The sequence below is a fragment of the Trachemys scripta genome, chromosome 5, assembly GCF_013100865.1.
Source record: "Trachemys scripta elegans isolate TJP31775 chromosome 5, CAS_Tse_1.0, whole genome shotgun sequence".
In the NCBI taxonomy this organism is placed as follows: Eukaryota; Metazoa; Chordata; order Testudines; family Emydidae; genus Trachemys; species Trachemys scripta.
The window spans coordinates 125,901,609-125,919,115 of NC_048302.1; the positions used below are offsets into that span (position 1 = coordinate 125,901,609).

At 44.1% G+C, this 17,507-nt stretch overlaps 1 protein-coding gene across 1 annotated transcript in view; it reads right to left on the bottom strand.

Annotated features, from left to right (window-relative positions):
• Positions 1–403: 403 nt before the first annotated feature.
• The window catches only part of POLR1A (RNA polymerase I subunit A), a 53,138-nt gene continuing 36,034 nt past the window's right edge, over positions 404–17,507 (bottom strand). Inside the window, exons 24-34 of the mRNA XM_034771360.1 lie at positions 17,079–17,293; positions 15,592–15,759; positions 14,886–15,021; positions 11,338–11,495; positions 10,140–10,269; positions 9,237–9,353; positions 8,031–8,288; positions 7,001–7,201; positions 6,084–6,201; positions 4,623–4,787; positions 404–2,023 (exon numbers count right to left, since the gene is read on the bottom strand). Of these exons, the coding sequence (XP_034627251.1) occupies positions 1,923–2,023; positions 4,623–4,787; positions 6,084–6,201; positions 7,001–7,201; positions 8,031–8,288; positions 9,237–9,353; positions 10,140–10,269; positions 11,338–11,495; positions 14,886–15,021; positions 15,592–15,759; positions 17,079–17,293 (1,767 nt within the window). The 3' untranslated portion in view covers positions 404–1,922. The remainder of the gene's footprint in view (positions 2,024–4,622; positions 4,788–6,083; positions 6,202–7,000; positions 7,202–8,030; positions 8,289–9,236; positions 9,354–10,139; positions 10,270–11,337; positions 11,496–14,885; positions 15,022–15,591; positions 15,760–17,078; positions 17,294–17,507) is intronic.

Here is a 17,507-nt window from a genome sequence, read left to right on the forward strand (position 1 = left end):
CCAGCTTACGCTGCCGTAGCCGGGATCCCACTGGGGAGCTGGGTGGTCACAGCCCAGCTGGGAGCCCAGGCAGCAGCCAGACTGGGGGAGCCAGAACCCAGGGTGGCAGGCACAGCCCAGCTGGGAGCAGGGTTCTAGCTGGAGCATCTCACCTGCATCGGGGTGACAGCCTGGCTTTTTTGTCAATTTCATGGCTCCATGCCATGACAATGACAGCCAACAGCCGATATAAGGAACCCAGCATCTACACGGACACTACATCACCCTAACTACTCCCGATAAGTGGCTAACATGGCTCTCAGCATCACAGTCTGGGCACTCCTGCATTAGCTTGTTGCTGGGAAGTAAAAGATCCTGCATGCTGATGCTAGAGCTTCCACAGCAAAGAGAAACTACACAAAGGTGTTTTTCCAACATCTGACTTGATGTCCTTTATTACAGATCCTCCCTTACAAAGAATAATGTTAAACCAAAATACAGTAAAAGCTGTGTTATCCGGCCCTGTACCAACCAGAAAGTTCTATAAACCGGCATTTCTAATCTTCATAGAAAGTCTGGTTTATAATCTGGTTGGCATGGGGCCCACAGGCTCCCTACCTGGCTCCGCGTGGCTCCCTGGCAGTGGTGACATGTTCCTGCTGCTCCTAGGCGGAGAAACGGCCATGAAGGGTTTGGGGTGTGGGAGGGGGTTCGGGTCAGGGGCTCAGGGTGCCAGATCCAGGGGGCGCTCACTTTGGGCTGTTCCCCTGGCCAATGGAAGCTGCAGAGCCAGCGCTCATGGCGAGGCAGTTCTGCCTAGGAACAGCAGGAACAGATGGCCGCTTGCAGGGAGCTGCCCAAGGTCAGTGCCCCCTGGATCCAGCACCCTGAAACACCTCCTGCACCCAAACTCCCTCCCTCTTAGTTAACTGGAATTTTTCACCTACTGGCACCCTCCATTCCCCCAACATGCCAGATAAAAAAAGCTTTTACTGTAGGAGTTTAAACTCTGCTTTATAATATTATTACATGCTTGCTTTGTGCAATCACATTTGCAGCAGTTCACTTTGCTCCAGCTGCTTTAGGGAGATATCTTAACGCAAGAGGAAACAACATTTCATTGAGGACAGTTCTGCTTGGGGCAAGCACAGATATTGGAATGGTCTAAAAGAACTAGTGAATACACAGCATTCAAATCATGGTCTTAGCCAGAGAGCCCATTAATTGTCACAGACACACTCTTTTTAATGACTGGAGCGAAGAGGAAAAGGTGCCCTGGATCTCTTTAAAAATCATAACAGTATAGTACAAATAAATACAATAAAAAAACAGGACTTGTCTCCTGCACACAAGTTTCATTCCTGTCAACACACTGCTTGCTCCTCAGGCCCACTTGTGAGTTTGTCCCAGAACTATTTAAAATAGGATTAGGTACAGTTATGTGACAGAGCAATGTGGTACCCAAGGCCTATCCAGATAGACTGGAAATGCTGCAGATACCTCAGATATGCGAGCAGACTCTCCCCTTTAAATTGTACATGTCAAATGCTACACCTGGCTCCTAATCAGACACACACAGCGTTGTTCATCTCTCTCCAGTGTATAACAATTATTTCATTTTGATCACTACTGAACAGGGGGCAGAGGGACAGAAGGAAGGGTGCTAGGCCAGAGGATAGTTTTTAGGCATGAATATTCCCATCAAATACTTTACAGTCAAAGTACATCACTTAGTTAGGTTAACAAACCCACTGGCGATCAAGAGAATAACTGGAGATACATTATAGAGAATCCCTCCACACCCCGAAGATATCATTAATGGACTTGTACAAACATTCATTGGTTTTGACATTTCAGCAAAGGCTTCGCAAACAACTGCAGTGCAGGTACATCTCTTGTGATGGCCACACTTAATTTTTTTTTTAAATAATAGAGGCAAAACACTATGTAAGGGGTTGCTTGAGGTCAAACAAACCAGTCCCTCCTTTGACAACTTTTCCTACCACCAGGCATGCAGAAGGAGACCTCAACTCATCATGGGCACCTAAACCAAAGAGTTCAATAAAAATCAGATTAGAGCCATTTCCAAAGGTCTTTCACAGGTTACAAAAATGCTAATGATCCAAGTATTTATTTTGTTTACAAAGAGTCAGACCTGCCATCTAAAGACAGATGTTGCCACCTGCTGTTTGGATTGAATTTACGTCTGTGGAAAATGTGGACCTGATTCTTTTCTCACAATAGTTCTACACTAGAATACCTGCTCTGACATCAATAGCGTCATGAACCACAGGCTCGGGGAGGCTAATGTTTGCTGGGTAGATATACAGACAATCTTCTATGAAACACAGGAGAAGGCTGACATGCTGTGTGACTTCAGTGCACTAAGCCATGTGTCCAAGAAATCTGAGGCATGCTCTTACAGACATCCCTGGGTGAGGTCTACCATGATATGGACCCTATTTTGTGGTAGATAAACTCTTGCTGGTCTCAAATCTAACACAGCTCCTGTAAGAATTCTATCTTTTCATCGGCAACACTTTGGACTTCTCGGTCAATGCCGAGTCCCAGATTGGTCCAAGGTGATCCGAGTCCAAGCCTCCCAAAATAAAAAAGGTGGGGAGGGTAATGGTTCGATTGAGTCTTGATGATGTCAAAGTTGCTGTTGTGAGCTAGATGTGGAATGTGCAGCAGAGGAGGAGAGGCAGAAGGCCTCCTGAACTGGAAACTACTACTCCCCTGGTGGCTCTTCTGTTTTCTGCAGGTGTTTCTCCTCACTGTCATGTTCTCACTGGTGCAGGTGGTGGGGCTATACCAACTGACTCTCTGAGTGGACCTACCATGTTTTGCAGTGGAAGGAAGTAGAGGAAGGTATTCAAGACCATGACTGTACATTGTAGGGGTAAGGAGCTGCAGGTCTTATGAGGTATGGTGGTTGAATGTCCCCCACATGATCCCTAGTGTCAGTATTTGTAAGGGTGATTCCTGGATTCCCCAGCAGGCCAGGAAGGCTCATAAAAGCAAGATTGAGGTGAATGGGGACATCTCTATTATACTCAGAAGGACAGGAAGAAAATGAATAATCCTCCTCTAAAGGGGAAGCTACCCTATCTTGTATCCTATGGTGATCTTAAACCCCCGACCCCACAACATGAGCTGGAGTGCTCATCTGTACCATTGTATGTTAATAATCAGTATTGAAGCAGAAGGACCTCTAATGGCAGAAGAGGAGGGCAAAGATGTTTCTGGTCGCACAGTCCTTGCAATATCTCTTGAGAAACATCTGCACCGTAGAGATAGGTATTGGAGTCATGGGCACCAGAGTACTCAGCACCAAGTGTGTCAACATTGGTACTGAAAAGTTGGTCCTGGGAGAAGTGTGGACCACAGATTCAGGCAATACAATGGGTTTGGCATCAGAGGGACCCAATTTGGGCTGTGACTGGCTTTTGGCCGAGTGGCATGAAGTGACACAATGACCTGGTGTGGTTTTTGCCTCATTGGCATCCGAGAGGGTGACCTATGCCTGCGCTCACTCCTCCTGCCTACCCCTTTCTGAAGGATGGGTGGAAGAGGTTTTGGCTCTTTGCTGGACTTGCTGGTCAAACGATTTGATCTCTTCAATGAAAAGTGAGCCCAGGAGCTTACAGTACAGCCACAGCTCACAGGAGCACTAGCTGAGGAGGCCTGGTTCAGGCTTAGTGGGCCCGTCTATCTCAAGTTTTGAAGAGGATCTCATTGAGTGGGGGAAAAGGGCAACAGACTGAGCATCTAACAACAGCGTGCACTTCTCCAAGGCAAAAAGGCACAACAGCTACATCTCCAGATGGGCAGCTTTAAACCCCCGTGACGTTGTCTCAGACATAGTAGCTAGATCCTGTTATGGGGGCTGTCCCTTAATCTATTAGAAAAAAAGTTTTTTTCAAACGCCAACAGGAGTATAACAAGAGAAACCACCACTTACTAGCCTAAGAAAGATCACAAAAGTTCACTGATGTCATAGGTAGCAAGAAGGAACCAAGGGACAGCTGGACCCTTGGATGGGGGCCCACAAGGAGACTTAGGGCACTGCAGGACAAAAGAATCTGATTTTGAATGCTTGGGGCACATAGACAATTGTTCAAAGAACAACTATTTGCTTTGAAACAGAACAGTTATGACTGTCTTATGCAATTAGCTAACAAAGAGGCTTTATTTGTTACTGAAATCAGAGACAGCTATTTGCTTGCACAGCTATAGTAGAGATCGGAACACCAAGCACCACCCACTATGCTATGCACTTTCAATACTTCTCACCCCAAGGACAAAAGGTTACATGTATTTAGCCCAATAGAAATGACAGAAGACCATCCAAGGTATTACAGACTAGCATTATCTGATTCTTGAAAGAATGTTAGACTCCACAAACCACACCATGGGGGAGTCTTCTTATTTCAGCTGTCAGCACTATATTAAAAAGAGCATCCCAATTTAACTCAAACTTTTTGTCGTGCAAGGAGCTCATTAACATTTTAATCTGTAGAGAGTTTTAAAATGTAGTTAAATATCTCTCAGTAGAGTGGAGAGTTATAAAGGGAAACCAAGCAGATGTGAAATGCAGCAGTAGTAACGCAGAGACTTAGAATTCAACTAAAACTATTTACCCATCATTGTCGCTTCCTTCAAAAATTTGTAGCTGGTTTCAAACGTCATCTGTTGCAGAGGGGAGGAGTTGGACTGCATTCCAAAACGATTCAGTGGTTTGTAAACACCTTCAAAACACATGTAATCTGCCACAAGAGAAAGGTGCCGAGGATCTACCACAATACCTGACAATGCAGGAAAAGGGAACGTGAGAACATTCAAGAACTAACCAGCACTAAGTTAAATCCCTATAGTCTAGTCAATGGGGTGGGTAAGAATCTCTATTTCCTTCACCACGACACAAGTTAGTCACTAATGATGCAGTGGTGCTTCTCCTTTCAGTAACTGACATCAACCATTCCCTGCAACACTATCAGACCTCCTCTTTGTTGCATGAAATAATGCATTTGCAGAGAGACTATAATGGTAATTATGCTTTAGCTACCCAATTGTTTCATCATGTATGACAACAGTATGCGAGTCTTTTGGGGTAGTACATATTTTTTAAAACGATAGCAATAATACATGCATCATCTTTGTTCAGCCAAAGTTGGCTAAGTCATTTCTGGTCCAGCCGCTACAGTACAGAGCTCTGCCCCCTGCCTCCCCACATGGTTTCCCCTAAATCTTGTGCGGTAGAACATCAGAGCTTTGTTATTGGGGAATTGTTACACATGCGCAGGAGGTCAGAGGCTTTACCCCAGCAGGTGTATACCACATAATTACGATGGCGCTTTGGACATTTATACAGTGTGATGGTGAAGTCTGTTAACAGCCTCTACCAACAAATATCCCAGGGCTCTTAAATAGCACGAAGAAAGTCAGGCATTAATAAAAATGGGGATATTAGTGAGCAGTTACTACAGAGGCATTTGCCGACTAAGTCCAAAACAGCCTCCCCTCTTTTCACTGGCTGTAATTCATAGTAAGACATGGGCCAGTTAGTACTGAAAGACAAATCTCTGTAGGCAGGCACTTAAGCTGAAATGGCTAATGCCACCTGAACAGTTTCGATGGACAAAGTAAAAAGGGTTTATTTAAAAATAAATAATTTATTTTTAAATAAACCCTTTTTACTTTGTCCATCAAAACTTTTAAGGTGAAATGGCTAATGCCATCATAATATTTTATATTATATACACACATATGCACCTCAGTAAAATCACTGGAGGATATATATATGAAAATAGAGTCAATATCCTCCAGTGATTTTACTGAGGAATAAATGGAAACCAATCAATTAAATGAGAAAACTATCTCAGAGAAGATGCTCACATGTCATGAGGATGGATTTTCATTATGAGAAGTTAGATACATCAATTATAGATTCAAAGAAGAGACTGAAAATACACAAGTGAAGGAGTAGCTAATGCAAAGAGGTCACTTTCCAAACCTATTTCCAGTGGCAAAGTTTTCCCATCTTAACGAAAAATCAAATGAACCACAAGACTAACTCAGCTGATCTAACAACACTATCTTACCATACACAGCAAACACATCTTTAATTTCCTTTTCAATCACCCTCAGGGCAGCCTCGATTCCATAGGTCTTAGCCATTGCATGAATGTCATTGGAATAAAGCCGGCTTAGGTCCAAAAGCTGGAGGCAAGGAAGACAGGTGTAAGTTATTACTCCAGTCACTGTACCTCCCCCAGATAAGCTGCGATAATTTTTCTCCAATTCTCCACTTGCTCAAATTACCTCAAGGAGAACCAATATAGTCAATTACAACATGATCAGATGCCGGCACAGCATTAGCCATAGAGAAAATGCACATATAGTTGTATACCCAAGTCAACAACTTCATCACCATTTACATCACCGGGTGTAAGGGATGGAAATTAAGCAAAGAAAAAAATGTAACAATTTCTGATGGAATTCCCAACAATGAGATCTATTGAACTATGGAAAAGTCTCTGACACAATGGAAAGCATGATGCTTGAGACATCTGAAACTCTCAGACAAGCACTGGAGCACGCACTGCATGCAACAATCCTGAACTTGTAGGGAGATGGGGTAGGCAGCATAACAGATCTATTCATCTCCAACTACTGTGATTCAGTTAGATGGGAGAGCTCCCTCAAGTAACACTTTCAGAGACAGCTGCAAGGAGAGTGGAGCCTCTTTGGTCATTATCTTGGCAATAAGATACTCTGTGCCTCTGCACAAAAGTCCATCTGAAGTGATCAGAAAGTGACTTAAGAGTTCACTTGAGGGAGATGCGGCACATGCATTTTGAACCTGCTGGGGGGAGATTTCCAGAGGGTCAAAAAGCAATTAGGTGCCTAGCGCCCAATGAAAGTCAATGGAGGAGGTAGGTACCCGCCTCCCAGTTTTTTCCCTAGAACATTACACAACAATTACAGAAGTCTCAGGGTTTATAAACACGTTACATACATCAGCATATCTGAATAGCTCTGGAAGGTTTATTCCCTCGGTGTTTAAAACAAATTCTTTCTCCCCTTTCTTATTGGTGCTTTCATTTAAGAAGCACCGCGTGATCCCCTTTGTCTCATGGACAACTGTGTTCTGCATGAGGGACGTTAGGATGGAGGAGAGGTCAAAGTATGCCTTCATCAGAGGAAGCTTCAGTGAAACCTAGAAGAGAAGAACAATGCAGTCTTGGACTGAGTCAGAGGGCAGGGAGATAAAGGTCAAACACTGGGTTCTTTCTTTTTAGGGGAATGAGATTTACAAAAAACACATTTATCCTAGTACGCATTTATTTAGAAATGGACAGATCCTGATGATACAGCTTCCAACAGATGGGTATTAACAGGAAACAATACACTCCAGGCCTATTCACTCACTCACTGCAGCTAAGGTCTTACTGACATGAGCTCTAAACAATTTCGCTCTTGTTTCAGCCACACAGAGGATCTCTTTACCTACTGCTCAGTCCGATTAAGCCAAATCTTACAGCTGCAAAGCTGCATGCTTGTTTCACACACCTCAATGAACACGTGTCTTCTTTGCTGGACGTGGGCTTTGGAGGATTATGCAGGTTTCCCTGCTCTGAACACACACAAGCCTATTGCTGCCCTGCTTTTATCTGCCTTTATAGCACACCCAAATAGTCTCCCATGGTAATGTCAACCATCATCCCGCATATGGAAAGACCTAGGTGTGTATTAAGAAAAAGCTTGAGGCAGAATGAAAACTTGTTAACTGCCACTAGAAAAAATACTGCCATCTCCTGTAAGTTCAAATCTACAGCCAGGAAATGTCTGCTTACATGCATGAGCTGGATAGACATCCTATCTGCAAGTGAATAACAGTAGTGCTGAGACAGAGAAGTAGCATTCTACTAGAGAGGTTTATTTATTTTTTGCATTATAGTAGCTGTGCACTGTAGCTTTGAAGATATCAACACACACACACACACACACACACACACGCAGAAGTTTTCCAGTCACCACCATCTTACCTCACACCAGAGCTCATTTTCCATATCATACGTGTAGTTGACTATAGACGGATGACTGCTCATCACAGCACTAACTCTTAGCTGTGTTGAATGCTCTGGTTTGGGTCCTTTTTCTTTTTTAGTCTGATAATTATATTCATTCTGATCCCCTTCTTCAGCATCCTCAGCCCTTTTATCATCATGCAGTGTGCCTTCTTCCTCTTCTGGATTTTCGTCACCATTTTCCTCACTGTTCTCTTCCTCACTCTCATAATCAACCTGCAGAGATTATATGCTTAAAATCCAATCTATACCCCATATATGTGGAGAGCACTGCGGGAAGCAGTTTTGTTCACACAAACCCCTCACTGTGGAAGTGATCTTCCTGACTGACAGGTTGACATGAAGTTCACTTTTAACCCTTTAAAAGGCAGGTTTTGTCTATAAAGAAAGTGGTACGCATTCATTTTAGTCTCAATTTCTTTGCAATCGTGACATGATTTCTCAGTGTTATTAACTTCAGACTGTGTCTCATACACATACACACAAATGTACACCACCATCATGCAAAATATGGCTGTTTCCTCAAGGATCCTGGGAAGAGAGCAATGTTTCTATGAGTGACTAAAGGAACTCCACATATTTCAACTAGTTCACCCTTACACTGAAATGATAGATATAGGCCTTAAAATAGCTATACAATAGGGGACATGTTAACAATATAAACACATAAGGAGGGGATTTGTTTAATTCTGTAGAAGAGTTATAAATTGAAGTAATGGGATGAAATTAAGTAAATTTAGATTGAATTACTGCAAGGACAACTTGGCTACCAGATGCATCAATCGTACATCAGCAGGGGACGGACTAGAAAATCCACCAAGTCTTTGTCATCTCTAGTTTCTATATTTTTTGGTCTACCAGATTAATGAATACTGGACAAATGGTGTCCAGATTGACAAGGTGGTTTATACCTAATCTCTGATGCAAGGTGAGGTTCCGGGCCAATCATTTCACAGAATGGGTCAAATCTCCAAGGATGCTAAGTACTTGCGACTCCCACCAAAGCATAGAGCTGATCAGAAAACAGGAAAACGTTTTCACAATTTCTTTCCCATTTTTGTTTGACATTTTGCTTTGATGGAAATTCTCTGAACCAGCTCTAATGAAGTCAATGGCAGTTGCAAGTCCTCAGCACCTCTCTAGAATTGGTCCCAAAGTCATTACCTCTTCTTCCTGCTTCTCTCTTCGTTTTGTATCTGTAGCATCAGCATCTCCTTCATCTGCTTCACCATCAATGAGCCTCCCTGCTTCCTCTTCGTCAGCTTCATGATCATCCTGTGTCTGGAGAACCGTTACAAGTGAGAAGCACAAGCGGATTCTCTATTTTGATTCTGGTCCTGGAATATGCCCCATGTTAGACAAGAAAAAGCCTGACCACTTGGAAGCTTCCCCTGAACTAAAAGCACTCTGCTAAACCTTTGGAACGCAACATTCTCCTATCCTTCCACCTGAGACTGTTTTCAATGTAAGTAGACAAATATTTAGTACAAGAAGTCACACTCAGAATCCTATTATACAAGAGCAACAAAGCCCAGTTGGCAATACTTTCAGGCATTAAACAAGAGACAATTCTGTAGAGGATACATCCACTATCACCCTGTTTAGCCAACACCCAAAGCCTTCACATGAAACAGAGAGCTGGCCAGCAGGCTTTGAAAAATGCTGCACCCTTAGGTCCTCAACCCAAGAGCAAAGCAAGGGCAGCAATCACTAGGGCTAAAGCCAGCCGGACACTTTCATCCAGTAAATCCTAAGGGACGTGGAGTTTAGTAGACCTTAGTTTGCCAAACTATAGTAAGCTATTCATTTCCATGCCACACTCTGGGACTGTCATTCTGAGCAGAGTGTGTGTCACCAAATTGGCTTTTCAGACCCTTGTCAATATACATAAAGGGCATCTTTAGAGAATTATTAGTGCTTCAAAAATGGAGATAGTATTTGTATAGTCATATAAAGCACTATACGTGACAAGCATTAGCATTCTATGGATAATAGCATTTTAATGGTGAGCTGAGCTCACAAAGAAAAATGTAAAGGGATTTTCTAAGAAACTCGTTTTTTCCCCACCTGGTTTTCTTGGGATTCTCCGCCACTGCCATCTAGATCCCTCCGAGTTGCCTTACGAGTATTGACCACATTGAAAGATGCCAGCTTTGCACTCTTCCTTTTAATCGTTTCCAGCAAGATTTTAAAGAATCTAAAAGAAAATGCAGTGCAAAATCTCCATGCTCAGAAGTACCACAAACATCTTCCAGGCATTGCAAGATGCGTATGTTCTGTTCAGGACGCCAGTCAATTCAGAAGCAGAGGACAAACTCATTGATGCATGTAAAGGGTGGGACAAATTTAAGGTGGGACAAATTATTTTGCTTTTCCTCCCACCCCTCCTTTTTTTCTTCCCAAGAATGATGTTGTGTCTCTTTCAATTACATATGAAACCACCTATCTAAAGCTTAAACAAACAATTAGCTCACCTATCAAGATCAGTGGGCTATCAAACTGAAAGAGAGGTAGGAGAGCAGTTTTCAGTGCTGCTGGTTTATGATCACAGTCACATTTTTTAGCAATGAGAGTGATCAAGACATTTTTTTTATTAAAGTCTCAGTCTGAGCTAACACTGCCTGAGGGAAGAACAAAGAATGCTGGAATGGTGATGAAGTATCCCTCGTCACGCAACCCAAACAGCTTTCAAACAACTGTAGCATGGTTCCTCTTGGGTTTTCTTTTACTGTATATGTAAAGTTTGGATTAAGTGATCTGATGGAAGGGATCAGTCTCCCCAGTGAAACCATCTGCTCTCAGCCATGCCACATTTGGTAATAAACACTGAAAATCAGCCTCTCCTGAAATGTTACTGATGTGAGAAAGTTCCTATTTGATCAGAGAGAGTCATAGAATCCCTTATAATTCAACGATCCTAACTGCAATAGATACTACACATGCGGATGAGGGGGTTGATTATACAAATTATTCTTTAGGCGTGTCAGTAGAGAACAGTTGAAAATTCAGCCCCTCCCCATATACAAACTACTTATAAAATGCATGTGCAGCTCTCTACAGTTTATTATTTTGAAACCTTTGCCATTCTTCATTTAAATCCGTTTATTAGCCCAGGGAACATTACTGCACAGATCCCTTCATGAGTGTCCAAAACTGGAAGCCTCAAGCAGCACTGGCAAAATCCGGCAGCCTAGAACGAACCTTAGGACTATGCAGCTGGGATGAGTGAAGATTGAACCGCGGAGAGATTTGAAAGTGAACTGACCGTGTTTCCATGAAGTATAAGATGTCCCTCGGCTTCAGACACTTCTCCTCCCGATAGTATTCATATGGCAGGAAATAAAATTTGATTTGGTAGAGACGGTGTTTGCTTAGTTTCCCTTCTATGCACAGAGACTCCTCAACTTCAACTTTTTGCAAGACCTGAAATAGCAGCGAGTAAGATTCTGCCTCCTCCAAGCAAGGCATTTCATCCACTCCCCAGGAGACAAGTTGCATGTAGCAAGCTGTCAAACACTCCCTGCATGCTGGCTTTGGGGACATAGGGAAGGAGACTACACCCTGTACTCCTATGGGCATTCTGCACCAAAAAATTCTGTGCCAAAAAATTAAAAATTCCGCACACAGTATTTTAAAATTCCGCAAGGACTGGGCCTGCCCCAGAAACACCACAGGGCCCCGCCCCTCCATGCCAGGTGCACCAGGTGAGCTGGCAGGCTTAGCAAGGCCAGATCAAGTGTGAAGGGGCTTAGTGTGGGGGGATCCAGGTATGGGTTCAGAGGGTTCTATGTGGGGCAATCTGGGTGCGGGTGGCTCAGTGATGGGATCCCGATGCAGGGGGGTTCTGGATGCACAGAGGCTTGTTGGGGGGGGTTCTGGGTACAACAGTAAAGGAACTCTGCAGCGGGGTCCACGTGAAGGTGGTTGGGGCTCAGCATGGGGGGCTGGGTGTGGGGGATTCAGTGGAGGGTCCAGATGCTGGGGTAATGGGTCTCAGTGGGGTGAGGATCCAGGTGAGCCCCAACCAGCTGCAATGAGATGGGAATCTGAGTGCGGGTGGCTTTTCGGGATGGTCCAAGTGCAGAGGGAGTGGGGTTCTGTGGGAGGAGGGGAGGTTTTTTGGGGGGGAAGCTCCGCGGGAGGATCTGGGTATAAGGGGGTCTGAATGCACAGGGGTTGGGTGGATGGGGAAGCAGCTCCCTATACAGTGATCTCTCCCCCTGCAGCTAAGGAGCAATGGGTGTACGGGGAGAGGGGGGGTTGTTCGTGGAGTTTCCTGCAGTCTGGGGATAAATCTGGGAGTGGGTCTGACCCGGCCCTGGATGCTATACAGGGGAAGAGGAAGTCCCATCCTCCCCAGCCCAGCCAGCACGGTGCAGGGTAGGAGCCACCAGTCTCCCCCACTCCTGCCCCTCATCCCACAGGTATCTCTCTCTCTCTCTGCCGGCTGCCTTGGGCACCCAAAACATACTGCTGGGGAGAGTCACATGACCTCTCTTGTGGCTTCCCTTTGCTTCCCCATCATAAAGTCATTTTTCTGCGGGGAAGCAAAGAAATCTGTGGGGGACATGAATTCTGCGCATGTGCAGTGGTGCAGAATTCCCCCAGGAGTAATGCTGATTTGGCACTTTCAGCTCAAACTTAACTCCACAGATTTGTATACACATTGCCTTTTCTCTGACCAAACTGCCTCACCTCCTTCCCCTGTTCCTTCCAAGAAGCCAGAAGAGCTCTCTCTCTCTCACACACACACACACCCCTACCTCAGGGCACCAACAGACTCAAGCTAGTGACTCACATTCACTTGCTCATTGAATGTGTCAGGTCCTCAGCACACAGCAGCAGCCTATATTTGCTTCTGCTGTTTTCCAGTTTTAGGAAGGGACCCAATGCCGCAGCAGGAGCAGGAAAAGGTAGGGCATTAGAGGAGCATGGGAAACAGTCAAAAAAGGGAAATACAGACTAGATCGGACTCTGATCTCTTCATTTTCCCAAGTGCTTTCCTCCTCCACAGCACAGCAGCCCCAAGTAGCTTAGGGAAAAACCTAAAAAAAAAATAGCTAGTCCCTCTAGTGCAGCGGTGGGCAACCTGCAACCCGTCAGGGTAATCTGCTGGCGGGCCGCGAGACAGTTTGTTTATATTGACCGTCCACAGGCCTGGTCACCCACAGCTCCCAGTGGCTGCGGCTCGCCATTCCGAGCCAATGGGAGCTGGGAGTGGCCGTGCCTGTGGACAGTCAATGTAAACAAACTGTCTCGCGGCTCGCCCATGGATTACCTCGATGGGCTGCGTGCGGCCCGCAGGCCACAGGTTGCCCACCACTGCTCTAGTGCAAATCTCTTTAGGATTAACGCATTTCCTAAACGCTAAAGATAATGAAAATCTCTAATTCGAGAGCTTAACAAAATGAACAGGTGGCAAGACCAAGACAGGCTGCCTCAGAGATAATGCGTGGACCTTCCCCTCAACATATTGTTATTCACCATTATTACCCTTTCTTCATCATCCTTTGGTCAGTTTCTAGCCTGTGATAGTGCTCTTATTCAAGTTAATTTTAATTCAAGTACTTCTTATTTTATATAGTCATACTTCTTACTTTATACAGTCATTAATGATCTGGAGGATGACATGGACTGCACCCTCAGCAAGTTTGCAGATGATACTAAACTGGGAGGAGTGATAGATATGCTGGAGGGTAAGGATAGCATACAGAGGGACCTAGACAAATTAGAAGATTGGGCCAAAAGAAATCTGATGAGGTTCAACAAGGACAAGTGCAGAGTCCTGCACTTAGGATGGAAGAATCCCATGCACTGCTACAGACTAGGGTCTGAATGGCTAGGCAGCAGTTCTGCAGAAAAGAACCTAGGGGTTACAGTGGACAAGAAGCTGGATATGAGTCGACAGTGTGCCCTTGTTGCCAAGAAGGCTAACGGCATTTTGGGCTGTATAAGTAGGGTTATTGCCAGCAGATTGAGGGATGTGATCATTCCACTCTATTCGACATTGGTGAGGCCTCATCTGGAGTACTGTGTCCAGTTTTGGGCCCCACACTACAAGAAGGATGTGCAAAAATTGGAAAGAGTCCAGCGGAGGGCAACAAAAATGATTAGGGGTCTGGAGCACATGACTTATGAGGAGAGGCTGAGGGAACTGGGATTGTTTAGTCTGCAGAAGAGAAGAATGAGGCGGGATTTGATAGCTGCTTTCAACTACCTGAAAGGGGGTTCCAAAGAGAATGGATCTAGACTGTTCTCAGAGGTACCAGGTGACAGAACAAGGAGTAATGGTCTCAAGTTGCAGTGTGGGAGGTTTAGGTTAGATATTAGGAAAACCTTTTTCATTAGAAGGGTGGTGAAGTACTGGAATGGGTTACCTAGGGAGGTGGTGGAATCTCCTTCCTTAGAGGTTTTTAAGGTCAGGCTTGACAAAGCCCTGGCTGGTATGATTTAGTTGGGAATTGGTCCTGCTTTGAGCAGGGAATTAGACTAGATGACCTCCTGAGGTCCCTTCCAACTCTGATATTCTATGATACTTATCAAAGCCTCTTTGCAATGATCTAATTATTCAATGAACTCAGGAGGCAAGAATAATCATAAAAGGACCTCCAAATCCCAAAATCAATTTCAAGGTCTTCTTCCCTCCAATTCTATTCAAACTTGCACCCTCTGGAAAAATCTGGGACAAGCAACGGTTTATTAAGGAACAGACTGATAGTGTACCAACTTTGCTGAACCTTTTTTTTTTTTTTTTTTTTTTTTTGGCCACAAGGAGTCACAAAACATTCACAAAGACATAAAGGAGAGGCTTACCTCCGCTAAGCACACTCTGGTAAACTGTTTCTTAAGCCTTTTCACCTTCTTGTGAGCTTTCTTGGTATTAAGCACAGGAACGCTCATCATTGGAGTTTTAATGTTAGCACTAGCTACCATCAGGATCTCCCGCAACCTTTAATAGAAAATACTCTCGCAAATTAAGCTACAAGGGCATAATATAATCAAATAAGAATACAGTTCATTTAATGAGGTAGCATGCAATACTCCCTGGAACCTCCCTCAAATCAGAGTGCAGCTAAAAGCTATGGCCAGTGCAACACTTGTTGCATTTCAATTTGGTATTCATTTCCCCATCATCAAATATATACTGAATAAACAGAATATAGCGCTCAACTGGAATATCATCCCGATTCAAAGAGGCCTGAAATGATGTGAAATAAAATGATTCACTGACTAAAAATACAAAACAAAAAGGATATTCAACCGCATTTCCTCTTAGACTAGATGGCTATTAATAGGTCTGTTCCAGCTCCAATTTCTGTGATTCATCTTTATTTGTTTTTCTTTCAATCTACAACAGTTTTAAACGCCCTTGTTTTCCATACACAGTGACCAGTGATCAGTAACCTAGAGGGATTGTTCTGCTTTCAGTTCACACGTGCAGTTTCCAGTAACTATTAATGGATACGATCTACAAGCTTCAAGAGGGATAACAGACCCAGAGGGAATAAGTGTTTCTTACCTTGGAATACCCAATGTGACATTCATTTCACCTCTGCCAGCAAAATGAAAGGTGTTCAGAGTCATCTGCGTGGAAGGCTCCCCAATGCTTTGAGCAGCAAGGAGACCCACAGCTTCTCCTGGGTCACACAGGGACCTCTGCCACTTCAAATGCAACAAGCTGTTTAATCTGAAGACAGACAAGAGATAATCGCACACTGAGGCTTAACTCAACACTGTACAAAGTGGAAACCAGGTGCAGACTGCAGATGACTCTGGTTACCAGAAGTCTTTTCTGTTTTACAGCTAGAGTTGCTTTTGGAAAAGTCAGTGCTATGGATGGGTCTGCAAACACTTAGTCCTCCACAAATAGTAAGCCAATTCATCTAACTCTAAGGATATGTCTACATGCAGCGGGGAAGTGCGATTCCCAGACTCACGCTAGCTCAAGTTAGCATACTAAAAATATAGTGTGGGTACTGCGGCACTGGAGCGGCTTGGGCTAGCTACCCAAGCTCAGACCCAGGGGTTGGGCAGGCTTGAACTCTGGCAGCTAGCCTGAGCCACTGCCACAACGTCCATGCTATTTTTAGCACGCTAACTCAAGCTGAGCTAGCATGAGTATGTCTAGCCTCACTGGGAATCACACCTCCCCCAGGCAGTGTAGGCATAATCTAAACCTTAGAGGCACAGTCTACTGACCTGAGCATAGAACTAGGAGCCTTGAATGAGTCTAACCTCTGTGTCTCAGTTTCCCCATTTGTAAAAAGGGGATACATTTACTACTACTTGCTATTCCTATCTATCTCACTGAGGTATAGTGAGAATTAGTGCAAGTTTTTAATATAGTATTACTGTAATGCTTTACATTTCCTGCTGCATTTACGCAATGTAGAATACTGCAACTGACAGAGAATGCCTTCCAGCAACTCTTATTCACACCAGTAGTCCTCTTGAGAACAAGGATGAGTTGCACAAGTAAGGGTTGAAGGACACAACCTAATATTGCTACTCAGTTCTGATGTCAAACACATTTGTTAATTTAGTGCTTGCGAAAGTTGTTGGATTATCAGCCCTCTACCCACAGAACAGATGCACCTCAACCCTATTCTGGAGAGAGCAGTATCTCTAAGGATAATAATAAACCACCTAGCTCTTGTATAGCGCTTTTCATCCATAGATCTCAAAATGCTTTACATAAAGGAGTTCATTACCATCATCCCCATTTTACACATAGAAGAGTATCTGTGTCTATGGCAAATTCAGTCTTTGGGAGCTCTGTTGAGCATGACCATAAAGGTACCAATTATGGCCACGGTTTTGTGCTGAGCACATTTGTCTCCTAGGAACCAGGCTGCGACTCACTAACCCATTTCACAAAGGTCAAGACAGAGCCACCAGATGGTAAAGACTTTATCATTACCATCCTGGATCCAAATCAGTGTTATTTGTGTGAAGGGGGGAGGGGAAGGAAGGAAAGAGGCACTGTAAATATATAAAGGTTATTACCTATCACAAGAAAGCTCTGATTTTACATAGTTGCTGTTGTTCTGAGCATTCCATTCACTGATGTAATTCTCTACTTCACTTTCAAATGCTTCTGAAACAGATGCAAAATAAATATCTGGACGCCAGACGGCCAGGCTGGGGTCAGGACACTTAGATGTCCTCTTTAGATATTTTCTCCGGCTCTTCTCGTCCAGTTCATACCACATCTTCAGTAACTGAAAACAACAGCCGATTGCAAAATGAGCCACAGTTTACCCATGCAGCATTAATCAAGCCATAGAGAAGGGGAGAAGATCACCAGTGTGACAGTGAGATAATATCAGATGTCACATGAGATGTTTATATTCATGATAGCATCTTTGATCCCAAAACACGTAACCAATTTAAAGTAGATATACCAGCCATACACAATGGTAATTTCATCCACCA